Source organism: Copidosoma floridanum, unplaced genomic scaffold, assembly GCF_036245765.1.
Source record: "Copidosoma floridanum isolate Cflo_tuat_1 unplaced genomic scaffold, Cflo_Japanese_pri ptg000007l, whole genome shotgun sequence".
NCBI lineage: Eukaryota > Metazoa > Arthropoda > Insecta > Hymenoptera > Encyrtidae > Copidosoma > Copidosoma floridanum.
Window position 1 is genome coordinate 9,575,559 of NW_028321884.1, and position 20,541 is coordinate 9,596,099.

General features: G+C 37.4%; 2 protein-coding genes across 7 annotated transcripts; both read left to right on the forward strand.

The window, feature by feature from the left end:
* Window positions 1-130: 130 nt before the first annotated feature.
* Window positions 131-10,188, forward strand: LOC149375362 (CREB-binding protein-like). Of its 4 annotated transcripts, none has more exons than XM_089588981.1 (9): window positions 131-186; window positions 276-433; window positions 783-1,087; window positions 1,169-1,288; window positions 1,535-1,836; window positions 2,251-2,685; window positions 2,783-3,128; window positions 3,264-3,498; window positions 3,599-10,188. In XM_089588981.1, the coding sequence occupies exons 4-9, from the start codon at window positions 1,220-1,222 to the stop codon at window positions 4,087-4,089; spliced, it is 1,878 nt and encodes a 625-aa protein (XP_089445107.1). In that variant the 5' UTR covers window positions 131-186; window positions 276-433; window positions 783-1,087; window positions 1,169-1,219; the 3' UTR covers window positions 4,090-10,188. The 4 variants fall into 4 exon arrangements, with proteins under 4 accessions (XP_089445107.1, XP_089445108.1, XP_089445105.1 ...); XM_089588982.1 differs by having other exon boundaries at window positions 3,279-3,498; XM_089588979.1 differs by having other exon boundaries at window positions 138-186; window positions 3,261-3,498.
* Window positions 10,189-10,339: 151 nt separating this feature from the next.
* Window positions 10,340-20,396, forward strand: LOC149375363 (CREB-binding protein-like). 3 transcript variants are annotated; one of them, XM_089589066.1, is made up of 9 exons: window positions 10,340-10,395; window positions 10,485-10,642; window positions 10,992-11,296; window positions 11,378-11,497; window positions 11,744-12,045; window positions 12,460-12,894; window positions 12,992-13,337; window positions 13,473-13,707; window positions 13,808-20,396. In XM_089589066.1, the coding sequence occupies exons 4-9, from the start codon at window positions 11,429-11,431 to the stop codon at window positions 14,296-14,298; spliced, it is 1,878 nt and encodes a 625-aa protein (XP_089445192.1). In that variant the 5' UTR covers window positions 10,340-10,395; window positions 10,485-10,642; window positions 10,992-11,296; window positions 11,378-11,428; the 3' UTR covers window positions 14,299-20,396. The 3 variants fall into 3 exon arrangements, with proteins under 3 accessions (XP_089445192.1, XP_089445193.1, XP_089445191.1); XM_089589067.1 differs by having other exon boundaries at window positions 13,488-13,707; XM_089589065.1 differs by having other exon boundaries at window positions 10,347-10,395; window positions 13,470-13,707.
* Window positions 20,397-20,541: the final 145 nt, after the last annotated feature.

The following is a 20,541-nucleotide window of genomic DNA, read 5'->3' on the forward strand; positions in this document are numbered from 1 at the left end:
ATTCATCAAGTGAAAAAAAAATTAAATGCAAATTCAATCTATGGATGAAGAGCCAAGAAGTCAATAATATTATACCCGCGCATTTATCTATTTTTTAAAATCTTTGGTTTCTTCATAACCATTTTCTTATCCGATGTATTAGAAAACTTGGCTCTGACTTCCAAGGTTTATAGATACTGTACAAAGGTAAGCAGCTTTTAATTTTGTGTCTTCAAGGTAATTTTCATGCTATAGTGTAACTTTTTTGTAATCATTTACATGTTGTATTTTTGCAGTTATCGGAAGTCTTTGAAAAAGAAATTGATCCTGTGATGCACGCGCTGGGATACTGTTGCGGCAGAAAATATACGTTCAATCCACAAGTTATGTGCTGTTTCGGCAAGCAATTGTGTACGATAGCAAGGGACGCTAAGTACTTCTCGTACCAGAACAGGTCAGTAAAAATATTCATGCCAACATTTTTTTTATTAATATTCGATTTCATACATACAAAATTGTACGTATTTCAACCGATATATCTTTAAGCCCTTGGAGAAAATTTTCTCTTCAAACGTACTTACATTTTTACGATTCTAAGAATCGTTAAATTTTTGTTTTTTATCGTATTTTGCTTTCTTAATTTGGGTAAAAAATCTGAATAACCTCCTCCAAGTGCAATCGATATGTCCGTATGTAATTATATTATGCATGAATAGAAGACAATAGAACCAAGTAAAAGTCTACTTATTTTTGTAGTAATTATTTTTAAAATATATATTTTCTTCTGTCATCCTGGCGATCAGAGAATACCGAAGCCTAAAAGGTTACAAGATTGGTACAAAAAGATGCTAGAAAAGGGCATGCAAGAACGAATAGTATTGGACTTCAAGGTGAGCAGTAGTAGTTTGATTAATAAAATGTTACTAGTCCCAGTGTTACCTAAGTGTGAATTGTAACGCTTAGGTGTCTAGTGGGACTTAAAGTAATTTGCCCATTCCAAGTCCAACGTACAATTTTACCTTAAAAAATTCGTACACGGCATGAATGGGCTATACTTATATATAGTAAGGATCACATCGACACAAGGTATCACTGCGCGGTTTGCGATGTAAGTATGATTTTTGTCTGCTACAGCGTATTATTTTTGCTTTGGAAACAAAAATCACATTCTTTCAACATTCTTTTTCAGGATTTTGATTTATGTCTAAGTTGTAAAGAAACGGAAGGTCATCCACATCCCATGGAAAAACTTGGTTTGGATTTGGACGATGGATCGTCGCCGGCAGATGCAAAACAAGTAAATGCAATAGTACGTATTTTGTTTTTAATATAACTTTTTTTCTTTTTCTTTTTTTTTTTTTTTTTTTTTTTTTTTTTTTTTTTTTTTTTTTCACAGTACCGTCATTTTCATATTCATCTTTGTACATCTATAGCTATTTTGTATTTAAATGTACGTAGGTGTATGCAATGTTTTTTGTCGTTGAAAGTTAACTTTCAGTAAAATTATTAGCGTTTGAATTATATCTAACCGTCATTCAATTTGTTTTGCCAACAGGAATCGCGAAAGTTTTCGTTACAAAGGTGCATACAATCTTTGGTGCACGCATGTCAATGCAAAGACGCCAATTGCCGGTTAGCCAGCTGCCAGAGGATGAAGCGAGTGGTCAATCACGTAAAGACGTGCAAGCGAAAAAAGAACGGTGGCTGTCCGATTTGCAAACAGCTCATTGCTCTTGTCTGCCATCATGCACGCTCTTGTCCTGAACCAAAATGTCCAGTGCCTTACTGTTTCAACATCAAACAAAAACTGAAGCAACAACAACAACACCACCGTCTGCAGCAGGCTCAATTGATAAAGTAATTTTCGTTTATTATACATTACTAGATATTCTTGGGAAAATAAACGCTATGGGTATCAATTTGAAGAAAGAAAATAATTCAAGCGATTTCAAGTTTATTATACCGATTCAAAATATTTCTTGGTTGCATACCAGTATCATTGAATGCCAGCAAAACCGAGAATTTCATTAGCACTAAATGTCTAAAAATATCTTCAAGGTTGAGATGCGCGCGCGACGTTTTAATGTTTATTAATCCTTGAGTTCTTTGATGCCTAATAACTTTTATCTTCTTTACTAATATAATGCTTCCATTTACGTGTTTGTCGTTTAATATACTTGATTGTGAAAATCTTTTTCACTTTAAGCGTCATACTAATGTAACTCCAAAGGAGTGAATTGTATTTAATGGCCACATTTTAAAAATTTCTAGGCGACGTATGGCTGTGATGACAAATACTCGCTCAGCAGGCTCCGAATTGAGCATGCAAACAGGCTCGACACCAGTGAACACGACGATGCCCTCGGGCGTAACGATGAAGCCAGGCATAAGTCCAACGTCACTGCCGTCGCCACACCATCAGCCTGGTATCGGCATGAAACCCGGTACGCAAACGCCTCCTGCTCACGTTCTCCAGGTGGTTAAGCAAGTGCAGGAAGAAGCAGCAAGACAGCAAGCACCACATGTCGTCGGTTACGGCAAGGTGACGCCAGGCGGAGTCGGCGTTGGTGGTCTCGGGGTTAATATGGGCGCGGTTGCCGGAAAACCAGGTGGCGTCATGCCTCCGCCTCAGATGCAAAGGCCAATGCCCGTACAGATGGCTAATCCCGGTGGCGCACATCTTTTACCCATGGATCAGTGGCCAAAGTAAGTATTGGCTGGTAATAATCTTGATTCGTGAAATTTTTAATTTTTTTTTTTTAATGAATATTACTAATCTTTAATTTAATTTTTTTACTTGTAGCAATAGTACACTGAACTTTAGATATCAACCAAATGCAGTGATGCAACAAAATGCTAGCCTACGGCAGCAAGCCCCGCAGCTTCTCCCTCCACAGCAGCAGCAGCAACAACCGCAGCCTCAACAACAAATTCAGCCAGGAATGGCTGTTATTGGAGGTCAAATGGCTCGGAAACCCGGTATGTTGGGTTCTGCGGGACAAGTGGGCCAGAATGTTGCGGGAAAACAAGCTCTGCAGCAGTTGATGCAAACACTCAAAAGCCCCAACACGCCCGAGCAGCAAAACCAAATATTGCACATACTCAAAAGTAACCCACCTCTTATGGCTGCATTCATCAAACAACGCCAAGTAAGTTATACTTTACCGCAGTATTTGATATTTTTTTAAATTTTTTATTGCTACTAAGTGATTCTAACAGCAGCTTTAACACGATGCTTGATCCATAATAATGTGTCAAAACCCCATACTATTTATGAAAAGCAGGCCCTCGCTTTGCAGCAGCAACAGCAGCAGAGCCAGCAGCAAATGAACATGCAACACAATCCTCAGTGGCTGAAACAGCAACAGTTACTCATGATACAGAGGCAACAGCAGCAGAACGCTGCCCAGCAACAGGCAGCAGCCGCGGCGGCGGCATCTGTCGTGGGCTCGCAGCCCTTCACTCAGCCATCCGCACCTCCCTACGGCCAGCAGAGACCCATCAGGCCTCCAATGCTGGGTAAGTTTGTCGAAACTTTTTTTTTTCAATTTCAACATAATAATGTAACGAAACAATCGAATGAGATGATGAAAATGACAATGCGATTTCATTGTCACAGGTTACAGTGGATTCAACGAACAGGGCTACGTACAGCCGGGACTTAAACTGACGCCACCGCCGGTCCCGTCTCCCCAGGGCGTGATGGGACCTCCGGGAATCTCTTCGGTGCAGCAGCAACTGATGCAATCGGTACGCTCGCCACCTCCTATACGATCGCCCCAACCGGTACCGTCTCCGCGAAATCAGCCCGTTCCCTCGCCCCGCGCTGGCCCCGTACCCTCGCCTCACCATCATCCAGGTCACGCGGGCGGCACGCCCACACATTCGCCGGCACACGAGCTCGGTGGCCCCAGTGAGATGATGCTGTCGCAGTTGAGCCAAGCGACGGCCGGTGGTCAACCAGGACAGCCTGGACCGCATCCGGGTGTCCAGTTGCCCCTTCATCAGTCGCCTGCGGCGGCGAACGCTGCCGTTGGTGGCCAAGACGGCAACGACATTACCCCCATGACGCCGCAGGATCAGCTATCTAAATTCGTCGAGGGTTTGTAGTGACTTTTACTGGTGAAATCTTGATATGGTGCTTATAGAGACTCAAGCCAGCTGGCCAGCTTGCCACTGCTAATTAGTAATTATTAGTAATTAAAATAAGTACAGAAATTATGCGTAACGCGCGCCCTTCCCCGTGGCTCTGAAGGAGGGCGCACTCACATACCTATATAGAGACATGAGACAATGTTGTATATAGTTTATACATATTATAAATGAGCATATATTTTAAATTAAGGTATAGTTTAAACAAATCGCGCGAGGCACTGCGTATAGTAGATAAAAAAAAAGAAAAGAAAAAATACGAGCCGTAAGAGAGACGAGCGGCAAGAGAAGGAAAGGGAGCGCAACGACGCTTATCGACTTTTTTTAAATTGCATTACTATAGATGATATTATTTTTATGATTATTATTATTATTATTATGTGTATCGACGACCGAAAGAGATATCCCTCGATCGCGTCCTTTCCTTCTGTGCTTGTGGGGGTTGTTATTGGTTTAAGGAGAAGATGTATAACAATAGAAGAGACAGGGAAGGATAGACTTTTGTAAAAAATTAACAACGGGAGGCAAACAGATTGTGAGGAAGAAAGAGAAAAAAATGAAATTATTCAAATTGATATTACGCTTGTATATCAGCTTGTCAAGATTTCTCGGTTATCCCGCTTTCACAGAGTAGTCGTCCTTTTTTTTGGAACATCATTGAAGAGAAGAAAAAAAAAAGTATTACATTAGGTTGCGTTGGCCAAAGTGATACCCAATTATAGGCTGAGGTACACCTATACAATATACGTACAGGTATACTTCAGCATATATTCGGTTGTCGCTTTTGGCCATTCATTTACAATTATTATTATTATTTAATTAATTTTACTTCCCTACCTAAGGCATTTTTGAGAGTCTGGTGTTCCCTCAGTAGGAAGTATAGGACTCGGCGCATATGCGACATCGGTCCGCAGCTACCTCGGGCCGTCCCACTTATCCGACGACAACTACCATTTCCCCCCTCTGGCGCAGTGTTGTGCGCCTTACGGCACACTCTCCGCCCGCCAATTACTTTCCGCCCACGGGCGGGAAGAAACATTCTGGCCCTGCCAGGCCCAATGGTAGTCGTCGTCAGATTTTTGCGGACGTAAGGTAGCTGCGGGGCGATGGAACTTATGCGGCGAGTCCTGTCGGGTCTACTGGGGGCACCTCAAAAATGCCCCAGGGGGGAAAAGTTCGTTCCCGCTCTAGGGTGGAAAGTAGATGGCGGGTGGAAAGTGTGCCCTAGGGCGTAATAACGCCATAGGGCTCACTTTCCGCCCATTACTTTCCACCCTAGAGCGGGAACGAACTTTGGGCCTGGCAGGGTCAGAATGTTTCTTCCCGTACTTTGTCGGGAAGTAATTGGCGGGCGGGGAGTGTGCCATTGGGGCATAGCAGTGGGCCCGAGGGACGAAAATGTTCTCACCTTGGGCAGAAACTACAACTTGTGTTTCTGCCCAAGGTGAAAACATTTTCGGAACGCGAAAGGAACCTTCGTCAGATGCTATTTTGATGTCGCGATCTTGACAATTATCTCATCGTTACTACGTGAATGAATCACATACAGGGGCATCAATAGAGCAGCGACGTATATGCGGTTTCACTGACTTGCAGATTTGGAAGGTTTTTTCGTTTGGGTGGACACTGCAGCACAGCTCTCACCTTCCAGTCCCCGTGTATGGCCCCGTAAAGTACGGACCCTCTCTTTGTTAACATTCACTCGAGAGTAATCCCTTGATCACCTCCGTTCCTTCGATCTCACTAAGTGCCGGCATCTCCCGTATACACCCTCACTCACCTCACTCTTTGTCTCTTTCTCTCTCTCACCCCTTCTCTTTATCCCAAGTTTCTTCAAAACTTTTGTATACACTTTTCGCCAATGTAGCACCCGAAAACTTCTCGTATACATGTTGCATAAAAAGTGAACGTCAATAATTATCAATATGAGCGCTCGCGCGTGACTGTGTTTTTGTATTGTTTAAATACCTAAATGTATGTATTAAAACAGAACATTATCGCAACATATATATATACATATTAATAATAATAATAATATATCTTTAAATTCTTAAAACAAATTACGTAACGTATGAATATGAAAAAAATCTTCTTTTATTTTTCGATATTTTAGGTAGTAGAAAGAAAAATAACGATTCAGATCTTGGCACATATTTTTATTTTTTCAGAACTTTATGCAAAAAATAATTATCTTACAAAACCGTTGAAATTTAAAATATAAGCTATTAACGTTATCATAAATGAGTTTTTAAAATTTTATGAATATTTGTAGTACCGTTTCCGTTAAATTTAACTTCCAATTAGCATGTTTTAACGTAAAGTTTTATAAGCAAATGATTTAAAAATATCTGTCTTCGTAAATAACTAAAAATTTTCTCACGATTTTTTCATAAAAGGAGTATATGTAAAATACAACTTTGATTCATCTACCAAAGAATAAAAAATATGTCGCGTGCCATTTTGAAAAAAACTCACTACGCCTTTAGTACATCTATATAGTGACCCAGTTATTCTCAACTTTTGTCATTTCATAAATTTTATTCTTTCTTTTTTGTTAATTTTGTAATGTCAAGTTTGTTAAGGTTTTAAGTGTTGAATGATCAAAAAAAAACATTAAGTAAGAACATAATTATTAGATTTTTCCAAGCTACGTTTTCAGAGTGTATCGAAGGGACTTGGTGACATGTACGCAGATATACTTTGCTCGTAAGAATTTAACCACAATATACCTATATGTCGCCAACTCTCTCCGACATACTCTGAAAACGTAGCTTCAACAAATCTACTGATTATCTGTTTTATTGCATAAGTTGAGAACTACTGGGGATATTAAAAAAATGTGCCAAGTCCTAAATCGCGTGTTCTTGATAATTTTATTATTACGTAGGGTATTATTTATCTTTATTATTTGTTATCTCGGTATTTACTCTTATTATTTTTGAAAAAAAAATTTTTATTGATTAAACTCAATTTTTCACTTTTTTGGTACCCTAAAAATTGATAAGTAAAAAAAGATAATACATACATTTAGATGTAAAAACGATACAAAAACCCAGACACACGATCGCGCGCCATATTAATAATCATTGACGTTTATTTTTTACGCAACACGTGAACGAAAAGTTGGTCGGAGCTACATTGAGTGAAAAATATACAAAAATATCAAGTATGAGTATCAAGGAAATACGGACGGGATAGGGAACTACTCGAGTGATAAAAACAAAGAGAGCGCCGTACTTTTAACGGGAGCCATAACTCGGGGAGGAAGGTGTTAGAGTGTGCTGCATGTGTGGCCACCGGAAAACGAAAGACCTTACAATAGCAAGTTTTGAAGGTGCATATTTTAGCGTTGTATATGCACTTTCAATTACTTGCAGAATTGTGAGGTTTTTTCGTTTGGGTGGACACTGCAGCACAGCTCTCACCTTCCAGTCCCCGTGTATGGCCCCGTAAAGTACGGACCCTCTCTTTGTTAACATTCACTCGAGAGTAATCCCTTGATCACCTCCGTTCCTTCGATCTCACTAAGTGCCGGCATCTCCCGTATACACCCTCACTCACCTCACTCTTTGTCTCTTTCTCTCTCTCACCCCTTCTCTTTATCCCAAGTTTCTTCAAAACTTTTGTATACACTTTTCGCCAATGTAGCACCCGAAAACTTCTCGTATACATGTTGCATAAAAAGTGAACGTCAATAATTATCAATATGAGTGCTCGCGCGTGATTATGTTTTTGTATTGTTTGTACACCTAAATGTATGTATTTAAACAAAACATTTTCTCAGAAGGGGGATATATATATATATATGTAATGGTAATAATAATAATAATAATAATATATCTTTAAATACTTTAATCAACTTACGTTACGTATGAATATGAAAAAAATCTTCTTTTATTTTTCGATATTTTAGGTAGTAGAAAGAAAAAAAACGATTCAGATCTTGGCACATATTTTTATTTTTTCAGAACTTTACGCAAAAAATAATTTTCTTACAAAACTGTTGAAATTTAAAATATAAGCTATTAACGTTTACATAAATAAGTTTTTTAAATTTAATGAATATTTTTAGTACCGTTTCCGTTAAATTTAACTTCCAATTAGCATGTTTTAGCGTAAAGTTTTATAAGCAAATGATTTAAAAATATCTGTCTTCGTAAATAACTAAAAATTTTCTCACGATTTTTTCATAAAAGGAGTACATGTAAAATATAACTTTGATTCATCTACCAAAGAATAAAAAATATGTCGCGTGCCATTTTGAAAAAAACTCACTACGCCTTTAGTACATCTATATAGTGACCCAGTTATTCTCAACTTTTGTCATTTCATAAATTTTATTCTTTCTTTTTTGTTAATTTTGTAATGTCAAGTTTGTTAAGGTTTTAAGTGTTGAATGATCAAAAAAAAACATTAAGTAAGAACATAATTATTAGATTTTTCCAAGCTACGTTTTCAGAGTGTATCGAAGGGACTTGGTGACATGTACGCAGATATACTTTGCTCGTAAGAATTTAACCACAATATACCTACATGTCGCCAACTCTCTCCGACATACTCTGAAAACGTAGCTTCAACAAATCTACTGATTATCTGTTTTATTGCATAAGTTGAGAACTACTGGGGATATTAAAAAAATGTGCCAAGTCCTAAATCGCGTGTTCTTGATAATTTTATTATTACGTAGGGTATTATTTATCTTTATTATTTGTTATCTCGGTATTTACTCTTATTATTTTTGAAAAAAAAATTTTTATTGATTAAACTCAATTTTTCACTTTTTTGGTACCCTAAAAATTGATAAGTAAAAAAAGATAATACATACATTTAGATGTAAAAACGATACAAAAACCCAGACACACGATCGCGCGCCATATTAATAATCATTGACGTTTATTTTTTACGCAACACGTGAACGAAAAGTTGGTCGGAGCTACATTGAGTGAAAAATATACAAAAATATGAAGTATGAGTATCAAGGAAATACGGACGGGATAGGGAACTACTCGAGTGATAAAAACAAAGAGAGCGCCGTACTTTAAACGGGAGCCATAACTCGGGGAGGAAGGTGTTAGAGTGTGCTGCATGTGTGGCCACCGGAAAACGAAAGACCTTACAATAGCAAGTTTTGAAGGTGCGTATTTGACGTCGCTGTTCACTTGATGCCTTTGTATGGCATTCACGTAGTAACTGTCAGATGATTGTTAGAGAAAGCGAATCAAAATAGCACCCGACAAACGTTTCTTTCGCGAAAAAAAAAATAAAATAAAAATAAATATTAATAATAATAATTGTAAATGAATTCATCAATAATCGAATTTCCTAATTTTTATGATAAATGTAATAGCTCTTGTAAAAAAGGGAGACCGCTTTGTGAAAGGGGGATAGCCGAGCGATCTTAAAATGTTTAAAATCTTAACGTGGAGATAAGTATCCGTGATTTAATGACAAGAGAGAGATAACTCCTTGTTTGCCTCTTCTCTCTCTTTTGTTATTTTATATCCTCTCCTTGACAGCCTGTTGAAAATAACAGCCCTTTACAAGCTGTCTAATGTAAATTAAATATTATTCATTGATAATTTGCCGGTTCTCATGCCAATAACATCAAAAATAATAATAAAATGAAAAAATAAAAAACTTGTCCATATTCACATCTCTTATTTTTTATTAAGTCGAGTTTTATATAAATATAATTATAGTTTCGTCTATATTTTCACTCAAGTATGGACGAATTTCCATACTTTGTTCCCACTAGTGTATAAATCACATTTTATATTATATATAGTAATGTTATTTTTATGATTTCTTTTTGTTATCATTTTATATTAGATAAAATATAATTTCCTAGTGTGTACAATCTATTTGTATATAAAGCACTGTGGACTCTCAACACACAAAGCTCGTTCACTATCAACGTTGGAGTTGTGAAAAAAAAAAAAATCATTGTTTTTTTCTCTGTACAAAAATGTCTTATCTATTTTTCTTTATTTCTTAATTTTAGTAAGAAAAGACTCTTCAATTTTTTAATAAAAAGAAATATTTAAAAAAATATATAAATTGTGTATACTCATTTCAAAAATTCATCAAGTGAAAAAAAAATTAAATGCAAATTCAATCTATGGATGAAGAGCCAAGAAGTCAATAATATTATACCCGCGCATTTATCTATTTTTTAAAATCTTTGGTTTCTTCATAACCATTTTCTTATCCGATGTATTAGAAAACTTGGCTCTGACTTCCAAGGTTTATAGATACTGTACAAAGGTAAGCAGCTTTTAATTTTGTGTCTTCAAGGTAATTTTCATGCTATAGTGTAACTTTTTTGTAATCATTTACATGTTGTATTTTTGCAGTTATCGGAAGTCTTTGAAAAAGAAATTGATCCTGTGATGCACGCGCTGGGATACTGTTGCGGCAGAAAATATACGTTCAATCCACAAGTTATGTGCTGTTTCGGCAAGCAATTGTGTACGATAGCAAGGGACGCTAAGTACTTCTCGTACCAGAACAGGTCAGTAAAAATATTCATGCCAACATTTTTTTTATTAATATTCGATTTCATACATACAAAATTGTACGTATTTCAACCGATATATCTTTAAGCCCTTGGAGAAAATTTTCTCTTCAAACGTACTTACATTTTTACGATTCTAAGAATCGTTAAATTTTTGTTTTTTATCGTATTTTGCTTTCTTAATTTGGGTAAAAAATCTGAATAACCTCCTCCAAGTGCAATCGATATGTCCGTATGTAATTATATTATGCATGAATAGAAGACAATAGAACCAAGTAAAAGTCTACTTATTTTTGTAGTAATTATTTTTAAAATATATATTTTCTTCTGTCATCCTGGCGATCAGAGAATACCGAAGCCTAAAAGGTTACAAGATTGGTACAAAAAGATGCTAGAAAAGGGCATGCAAGAACGAATAGTATTGGACTTCAAGGTGAGCAGTAGTAGTTTGATTAATAAAATGTTACTAGTCCCAGTGTTACCTAAGTGTGAATTGTAACGCTTAGGTGTCTAGTGGGACTTAAAGTAATTTGCCCATTCCAAGTCCAACGTACAATTTTACCTTAAAAAATTCGTACACGGCATGAATGGGCTATACTTATATATAGTAAGGATCACATCGACACAAGGTATCACTGCGCGGTTTGCGATGTAAGTATGATTTTTGTCTGCTACAGCGTATTATTTTTGCTTTGGAAACAAAAATCACATTCTTTCAACATTCTTTTTCAGGATTTTGATTTATGTCTAAGTTGTAAAGAAACGGAAGGTCATCCACATCCCATGGAAAAACTTGGTTTGGATTTGGACGATGGATCGTCGCCGGCAGATGCAAAACAAGTAAATGCAATAGTACGTATTTTGTTTTTAATATAACTTTTTTTCTTTTTCTTTTTTTTTTTTTTTTTTTTTTTTTTTTTTTTTTTTTTTTTTTCACAGTACCGTCATTTTCATATTCATCTTTGTACATCTATAGCTATTTTGTATTTAAATGTACGTAGGTGTATGCAATGTTTTTTGTCGTTGAAAGTTAACTTTCAGTAAAATTATTAGCGTTTGAATTATATCTAACCGTCATTCAATTTGTTTTGCCAACAGGAATCGCGAAAGTTTTCGTTACAAAGGTGCATACAATCTTTGGTGCACGCATGTCAATGCAAAGACGCCAATTGCCGGTTAGCCAGCTGCCAGAGGATGAAGCGAGTGGTCAATCACGTAAAGACGTGCAAGCGAAAAAAGAACGGTGGCTGTCCGATTTGCAAACAGCTCATTGCTCTTGTCTGCCATCATGCACGCTCTTGTCCTGAACCAAAATGTCCAGTGCCTTACTGTTTCAACATCAAACAAAAACTGAAGCAACAACAACAACACCACCGTCTGCAGCAGGCTCAATTGATAAAGTAATTTTCGTTTATTATACATTACTAGATATTCTTGGGAAAATAAACGCTATGGGTATCAATTTGAAGAAAGAAAATAATTCAAGCGATTTCAAGTTTATTATACCGATTCAAAATATTTCTTGGTTGCATACCAGTATCATTGAATGCCAGCAAAACCGAGAATTTCATTAGCACTAAATGTCTAAAAATATCTTCAAGGTTGAGATGCGCGCGCGACGTTTTAATGTTTATTAATCCTTGAGTTCTTTGATGCCTAATAACTTTTATCTTCTTTACTAATATAATGCTTCCATTTACGTGTTTGTCGTTTAATATACTTGATTGTGAAAATCTTTTTCACTTTAAGCGTCATACTAATGTAACTCCAAAGGAGTGAATTGTATTTAATGGCCACATTTTAAAAATTTCTAGGCGACGTATGGCTGTGATGACAAATACTCGCTCAGCAGGCTCCGAATTGAGCATGCAAACAGGCTCGACACCAGTGAACACGACGATGCCCTCGGGCGTAACGATGAAGCCAGGCATAAGTCCAACGTCACTGCCGTCGCCACACCATCAGCCTGGTATCGGCATGAAACCCGGTACGCAAACGCCTCCTGCTCACGTTCTCCAGGTGGTTAAGCAAGTGCAGGAAGAAGCAGCAAGACAGCAAGCACCACATGTCGTCGGTTACGGCAAGGTGACGCCAGGCGGAGTCGGCGTTGGTGGTCTCGGGGTTAATATGGGCGCGGTTGCCGGAAAACCAGGTGGCGTCATGCCTCCGCCTCAGATGCAAAGGCCAATGCCCGTACAGATGGCTAATCCCGGTGGCGCACATCTTTTACCCATGGATCAGTGGCCAAAGTAAGTATTGGCTGGTAATAATCTTGATTCGTGAAATTTTTAATTTTTTTTTTTTAATGAATATTACTAATCTTTAATTTAATTTTTTTACTTGTAGCAATAGTACACTGAACTTTAGATATCAACCAAATGCAGTGATGCAACAAAATGCTAGCCTACGGCAGCAAGCCCCGCAGCTTCTCCCTCCACAGCAGCAGCAGCAACAACCGCAGCCTCAACAACAAATTCAGCCAGGAATGGCTGTTATTGGAGGTCAAATGGCTCGGAAACCCGGTATGTTGGGTTCTGCGGGACAAGTGGGCCAGAATGTTGCGGGAAAACAAGCTCTGCAGCAGTTGATGCAAACACTCAAAAGCCCCAACACGCCCGAGCAGCAAAACCAAATATTGCACATACTCAAAAGTAACCCACCTCTTATGGCTGCATTCATCAAACAACGCCAAGTAAGTTATACTTTACCGCAGTATTTGATATTTTTTTAAATTTTTTATTGCTACTAAGTGATTCTAACAGCAGCTTTAACACGATGCTTGATCCATAATAATGTGTCAAAACCCCATACTATTTATGAAAAGCAGGCCCTCGCTTTGCAGCAGCAACAGCAGCAGAGCCAGCAGCAAATGAACATGCAACACAATCCTCAGTGGCTGAAACAGCAACAGTTACTCATGATACAGAGGCAACAGCAGCAGAACGCTGCCCAGCAACAGGCAGCAGCCGCGGCGGCGGCATCTGTCGTGGGCTCGCAGCCCTTCACTCAGCCATCCGCACCTCCCTACGGCCAGCAGAGACCCATCAGGCCTCCAATGCTGGGTAAGTTTGTCGAAACTTTTTTTTTTCAATTTCAACATAATAATGTAACGAAACAATCGAATGAGATGATGAAAATGACAATGCGATTTCATTGTCACAGGTTACAGTGGATTCAACGAACAGGGCTACGTACAGCCGGGACTTAAACTGACGCCACCGCCGGTCCCGTCTCCCCAGGGCGTGATGGGACCTCCGGGAATCTCTTCGGTGCAGCAGCAACTGATGCAATCGGTACGCTCGCCACCTCCTATACGATCGCCCCAACCGGTACCGTCTCCGCGAAATCAGCCCGTTCCCTCGCCCCGCGCTGGCCCCGTACCCTCGCCTCACCATCATCCAGGTCACGCGGGCGGCACGCCCACACATTCGCCGGCACACGAGCTCGGTGGCCCCAGTGAGATGATGCTGTCGCAGTTGAGCCAAGCGACGGCCGGTGGTCAACCAGGACAGCCTGGACCGCATCCGGGTGTCCAGTTGCCCCTTCATCAGTCGCCTGCGGCGGCGAACGCTGCCGTTGGTGGCCAAGACGGCAACGACATTACCCCCATGACGCCGCAGGATCAGCTATCTAAATTCGTCGAGGGTTTGTAGTGACTTTTACTGGTGAAATCTTGATATGGTGCTTATAGAGACTCAAGCCAGCTGGCCAGCTTGCCACTGCTAATTAGTAATTATTAGTAATTAAAATAAGTACAGAAATTATGCGTAACGCGCGCCCTTCCCCGTGGCTCTGAAGGAGGGCGCACTCACATACCTATATAGAGACATGAGACAATGTTGTATATAGTTTATACATATTATAAATGAGCATATATTTTAAATTAAGGTATAGTTTAAACAAATCGCGCGAGGCACTGCGTATAGTAGATAAAAAAAAAGAAAAGAAAAAATACGAGCCGTAAGAGAGACGAGCGGCAAGAGAAGGAAAGGGAGCGCAACGACGCTTATCGACTTTTTTTAAATTGCATTACTATAGATGATATTATTTTTATGATTATTATTATTATTATTATGTGTATCGACGACCGAAAGAGATATCCCTCGATCGCGTCCTTTCCTTCTGTGCTTGTGGGGGTTGTTATTGGTTTAAGGAGAAGATGTATAACAATAGAAGAGACAGGGAAGGATAGACTTTTGTAAAAAATTAACAACGGGAGGCAAACAGATTGTGAGGAAGAAAGAGAAAAAAATGAAATTATTCAAATTGATATTACGCTTGTATATCAGCTTGTCAAGATTTCTCGGTTATCCCGCTTTCACAGAGTAGTCGTCCTTTTTTTTGGAACATCATTGAAGAGAAGAAAAAAAAAAGTATTACATTAGGTTGCGTTGGCCAAAGTGATACCCAATTATAGGCTGAGGTACACCTATACAATATACGTACAGGTATACTTCAGCATATATTCGGTTGTCGCTTTTGGCCATTCATTTACAATTATTATTATTATTTAATTAATTTTACTTCCCTACCTAAGGCATTTTTGAGAGTCTGGTGTTCCCTCAGTAGGAAGTATAGGACTCGGCGCATATGCGACATCGGTCCGCAGCTACCTCGGGCCGTCCCACTTATCCGACGACAACTACCATTTCCCCCCTCTGGCGCAGTGTTGTGCGCCTTACGGCACACTCTCCGCCCGCCAATTACTTTCCGCCCACGGGCGGGAAGAAACATTCTGGCCCTGCCAGGCCCAATGGTAGTCGTCGTCAGATTTTTGCGGACGTAAGGTAGCTGCGGGGCGATGGAACTTATGCGGCGAGTCCTGTCGGGTCTACTGGGGGCACCTCAAAAATGCCCCAGGGGGGAAAAGTTCGTTCCCGCTCTAGGGTGGAAAGTAGATGGCGGGTGGAAAGTGTGCCCTAGGGCGTAATAACGCCATAGGGCTCACTTTCCGCCCATTACTTTCCACCCTAGAGCGGGAACGAACTTTGGGCCTGGCAGGGTCAGAATGTTTCTTCCCGTACTTTGTCGGGAAGTAATTGGCGGGCGGGGAGTGTGCCATTGGGGCATAGCAGTGGGCCCGAGGGACGAAAATGTTCTCACCTTGGGCAGAAACTACAACTTGTGTTTCTGCCCAAGGTGAAAACATTTTCGGAACGCGAAAGGAACCTTCGTCAGATGCTATTTTGATGTCGCGATCTTGACAATTATCTCATCGTTACTACGTGAATGAATCACATACAGGGGCATCAATAGAGCAGCGACGTATATGCGGTTTCACTGACTTGCAGATTTGGAAGGTTTTTTCGTTTGGGTGGACACTGCAGCACAGCTCTCACCTTCCAGTCCCCGTGTATGGCCCCGTAAAGTACGGACCCTCTCTTTGTTAACATTCACTCGAGAGTAATCCCTTGATCACCTCCGTTCCTTCGATCTCACTAAGTGCCGGCATCTCCCGTATACACCCTCACTCACCTCACTCTTTGTCTCTTTCTCTCTCTCACCCCTTCTCTTTATCCCAAGTTTCTTCAAAACTTTTGTATACACTTTTCGCCAATGTAGCACCCGAAAACTTCTCGTATACATGTTGCATAAAAAGTGAACGTCAATAATTATCAATATGAGCGCTCGCGCGTGACTGTGTTTTTGTATTGTTTAAATACCTAAATGTATGTATTAAAACAGAACATTATCGCAACATATATATATACATATTAATAATAATAATAATATATCTTTAAATTCTTAAAACAAATTACGTAACGTATGAATATGAAAAAAATCTTCTTTTATTTTTCGATATTTTAGGTAGTAGAAAGAAAAATAACGATTCAGATCTTGGCACATATTTTTATTTTTTCAGAACTTTATGCAAAAAATAATTATCTTACAAAACCGTTGAAATTTAAAATATAAGCTATTAACGTTATCATAAATGAGTTTTTAAAATTTTATGAATATTTGTAGTACCGTTTCCGTTAAATTTAACTTCCAATTAGCATGTTTTAACGTAAAGTTTTATAAGCAAATGATTTAAAAATATCTGTCTTCGTAAATAACTAAAAATTTTCTCACGATTTTTTCATAAAAGGAGTATATGTAAAATACAACTTTGATTCATCTACCAAAGAATAAAAAATATGTCGCGTGCCATTTTGAAAAAAACTCACTACGCCTTTAGTACATCTATATAGTGACCCAGTTATTCTCAACTTTTGTCATTTCATAAATTTTATTCTTTCTTTTTTGTTAATTTTGTAATGTCAAGTTTGTTAAGGTTTTAAGTGTTGAATGATCAAAAAAAAACATTAAGTAAGAACATAATTATTAGATTTTTCCAAGCTACGTTTTCAGAGTGTATCGAAGGGACTTGGTGACATGTACGCAGATATACTTTGCTCGTAAGAATTTAACCACAATATACCTATATGTCGCCAACTCTCTCCGACATACTCTGAAAACGTAGCTTCAACAAATCTACTGATTATCTGTTTTATTGCATAAGTTGAGAACTACTGGGGATATTAAAAAAATGTGCCAAGTCCTAAATCGCGTGTTCTTGATAATTTTATTATTACGTAGGGTATTATTTATCTTTATTATTTGTTATCTCGGTATTTACTCTTATTATTTTTGAAAAAAAAATTTTTATTGATTAAACTCAATTTTTCACTTTTTTGGTACCCTAAAAATTGATAAGTAAAAAAAGATAATACATACATTTAGATGTAAAAACGATACAAAAACCCAGACACACGATCGCGCGCCATATTAATAATCATTGACGTTTATTTTTTACGCAACACGTGAACGAAAAGTTGGTCGGAGCTACATTGAGTGAAAAATATACAAAAATATCAAGTATGAGTATCAAGGAAATACGGACGGGATAGGGAACTACTCGAGTGATAAAAACAAAGAGAGCGCCGTACTTTTAACGGGAGCCATAACTCGGGGAGGAAGGTGTTAGAGTGTGCTGCATGTGTGGCCACCGGAAAACGAAAGACCTTACAATAGCAAGTTTTGAAGGTGCATATTTTAGCGTTGTATATGCACTTTCAATTACTTGCAGAATTGTGAGGTTTTTTCGTTTGGGTGGACACTGCAGCACAGCTCTCACCTTCCAGTCCCCGTGTATGGCCCCGTAAAGTACGGACCCTCTCTTTGTTAACATTCACTCGAGAGTAATCCCTTGATCACCTCCGTTCCTTCGATCTCACTAAGTGCCGGCATCTCCCGTATACACCCTCACTCACCTCACTCTTTGTCTCTTTCTCTCTCTCACCCCTTCTCTTTATCCCAAGTTTCTTCAAAACTTTTGTATACACTTTTCGCCAATGTAGCACCCGAAAACTTCTCGTATACATGTTGCATAAAAAGTGAACGTCAATAATTATCAATATGAGTGCTCGCGCGTGATTATGTTTTTGTATTGTTTGTACACCTAAATGTATGTATTTAAACAAAACATTTTCTCAGAAGGGGGATATATATATATATATGTAATGGTAATAATAATAATAATAATAATATATCTTTAAATACTTTAATCAACTTACGTTACGTATGAATATGAAAAAAATCTTCTTTTATTTTTCGATATTTTAGGTAGTAGAAAGAAAAAAAACGATTCAGATCTTGGCACATATTTTTATTTTTTCAGAACTTTACGCAAAAAATAATTTTCTTACAAAACTGTTGAAATTTAAAATATAAGCTATTAACGTTTACATAAATAAGTTTTTTAAATTTAATGAATATTTTTAGTACCGTTTCCGTTAAATTTAACTTCCAATTAGCATGTTTTAGCGTAAAGTTTTATAAGCAAATGATTTAAAAATATCTGTCTTCGTAAATAACTAAAAATTTTCTCACGATTTTTTCATAAAAGGAGTACATGTAAAATATAACTTTGATTCATCTACCAAAGAATAAAAAATATGTCGCGTGCCATTTTGAAAAAAACTCACTACGCCTTTAGTACATCTATATAGTGACCCAGTTATTCTCAACTTTTGTCATTTCATAAATTTTATTCTTTCTTTTTTGTTAATTTTGTAATGTCAAGTTTGTTAAGGTTTTTAGTGTTGAATGATCATAAAAAACAATAAGTAAGAACATAATTATTAGACTTTTCGAAGCTACGTTTTCAGAGTGTATCGAAGGGACTTGGTGACATGTACGCAGATATACTTTGCTCGTAAGAATTTAACCACAATATACCTACATGTCGCCAACTCTCTCCGACATACTCTGAAAACGTAGCTTCAACAAATCTACTGATTATCTGTTTTATTGCATAAGTTGAGAACTACTGGGGATATTAAAAAAATGTGCCAAGTCCTAAATCGCGTGTTCTTGATAATTTTATTATTACGTAGGGTATTATTTATCTTTATTATTTGTTATCTCGGTATTTACTCTTATTATTTTTGAAAAAAAAATTTTTATTGATTAAACTCAATTTTTCACTTTTTTGGTACCCTAAGAATTGATAAATAAAAAAAGATAATACATACATTTAGATGTAAAAACGATACAAAAACCCAGACACACGATCGCGCGCCATATTAATAATCATTGACGTTTATTTTTTACGCAACACGTGAACGAAAAGTTGGTCGGAGCTACATTGAGTGAAAAATATACAAAAATATGAAGTATGAGTATCAAGGAAATACGGACGGGATAGGGAACTACTCGAGTGATAAAAACAAAGAGAGCGCCGTACTTTAAACGGGAGCCATAACTCGGGGAGGAAGGTGTTAGAGTGTGCTGCATGTGTGGCCACCGGAAAACGAAAGACCTTACAATAGCAAGTTTTGAAGGTGCGTATTTGACGTCGCTGTTCACTTGATGCCTTTGTATGGCATTCACGTAGTAACTGTCAGATGATTGTTAGAGAAAGCGAATCAAAATAGCACCCGACAAACGTTTCTTTCGCGAAAAAAAAAATAAAATAAAAATAAATATTAATAATAATAATTGTAAATGAATTCATCAATAATCGAATTTCCTAATTTTTATGATAAATGTAATAGCTCTTGTAAAAAAGGGAGACCGCTTTGTGAAAGGGGGATAGCCGAGCGATCTTAAAATGTTTAAAATCTTAACGTGGAGATAAGTATCCGTGATTTAATGACAAGAGAGAGATAACTCCTTGTTTGCCTCTTCTCTCTCTTTTGTTATTTTATATCCTCTCCTTGACAGCCTGTTGAAAATAACAGCCCTTTACAAGCTGTCTAATGTAAATTAAATATTATTCATTGATAATTTGCCGGTTCTCATGCCAATAACATCAAAAATAATAATAAAATGAAAAAATAAAAAACTTGTCCATATTCACATCTCTTATTTTTTATTAAGTCGAGTTTTATATAAATATAATTATAGTTTCGTCTATATTTTCACTCAAGTATGGACGAATTTCCATACTTTGTTCCCACTAGTGTATAAATCACATTTTATATTATATATAGTAATGTTATTTTTATGATTTCTTTTTGTTATCATTTTATATTAGATAAAATATAATTTCCTAGTGTGTACAATCTATTTGTATATAAAGCACTGTGGACTCTCAACACACAAAGCTCGTTCACTATCAACGTTGGAGTTGTGAAAAAAAAAAAAATCATTGTTTTTTTCTCTGTACAAAAATGTCTTATCTATTTTTCTTTATTTCTTAATTTTAGTAAGAAAAGACTCTTCAATTTTTTAATAAAAAGAAATATTTAAAAAAATATATAAATTGTGTATACTCATTTCAAAAATTCATCAAGTGAAAAAAAAATTAAATGCAAATTCAATCTATGGATGAAGAGCCAAGAAGTCAATAATATTATACCCGCGCATTTATCTATTTTTTAAAATCTTTGGTTTCTTCATAACCATTT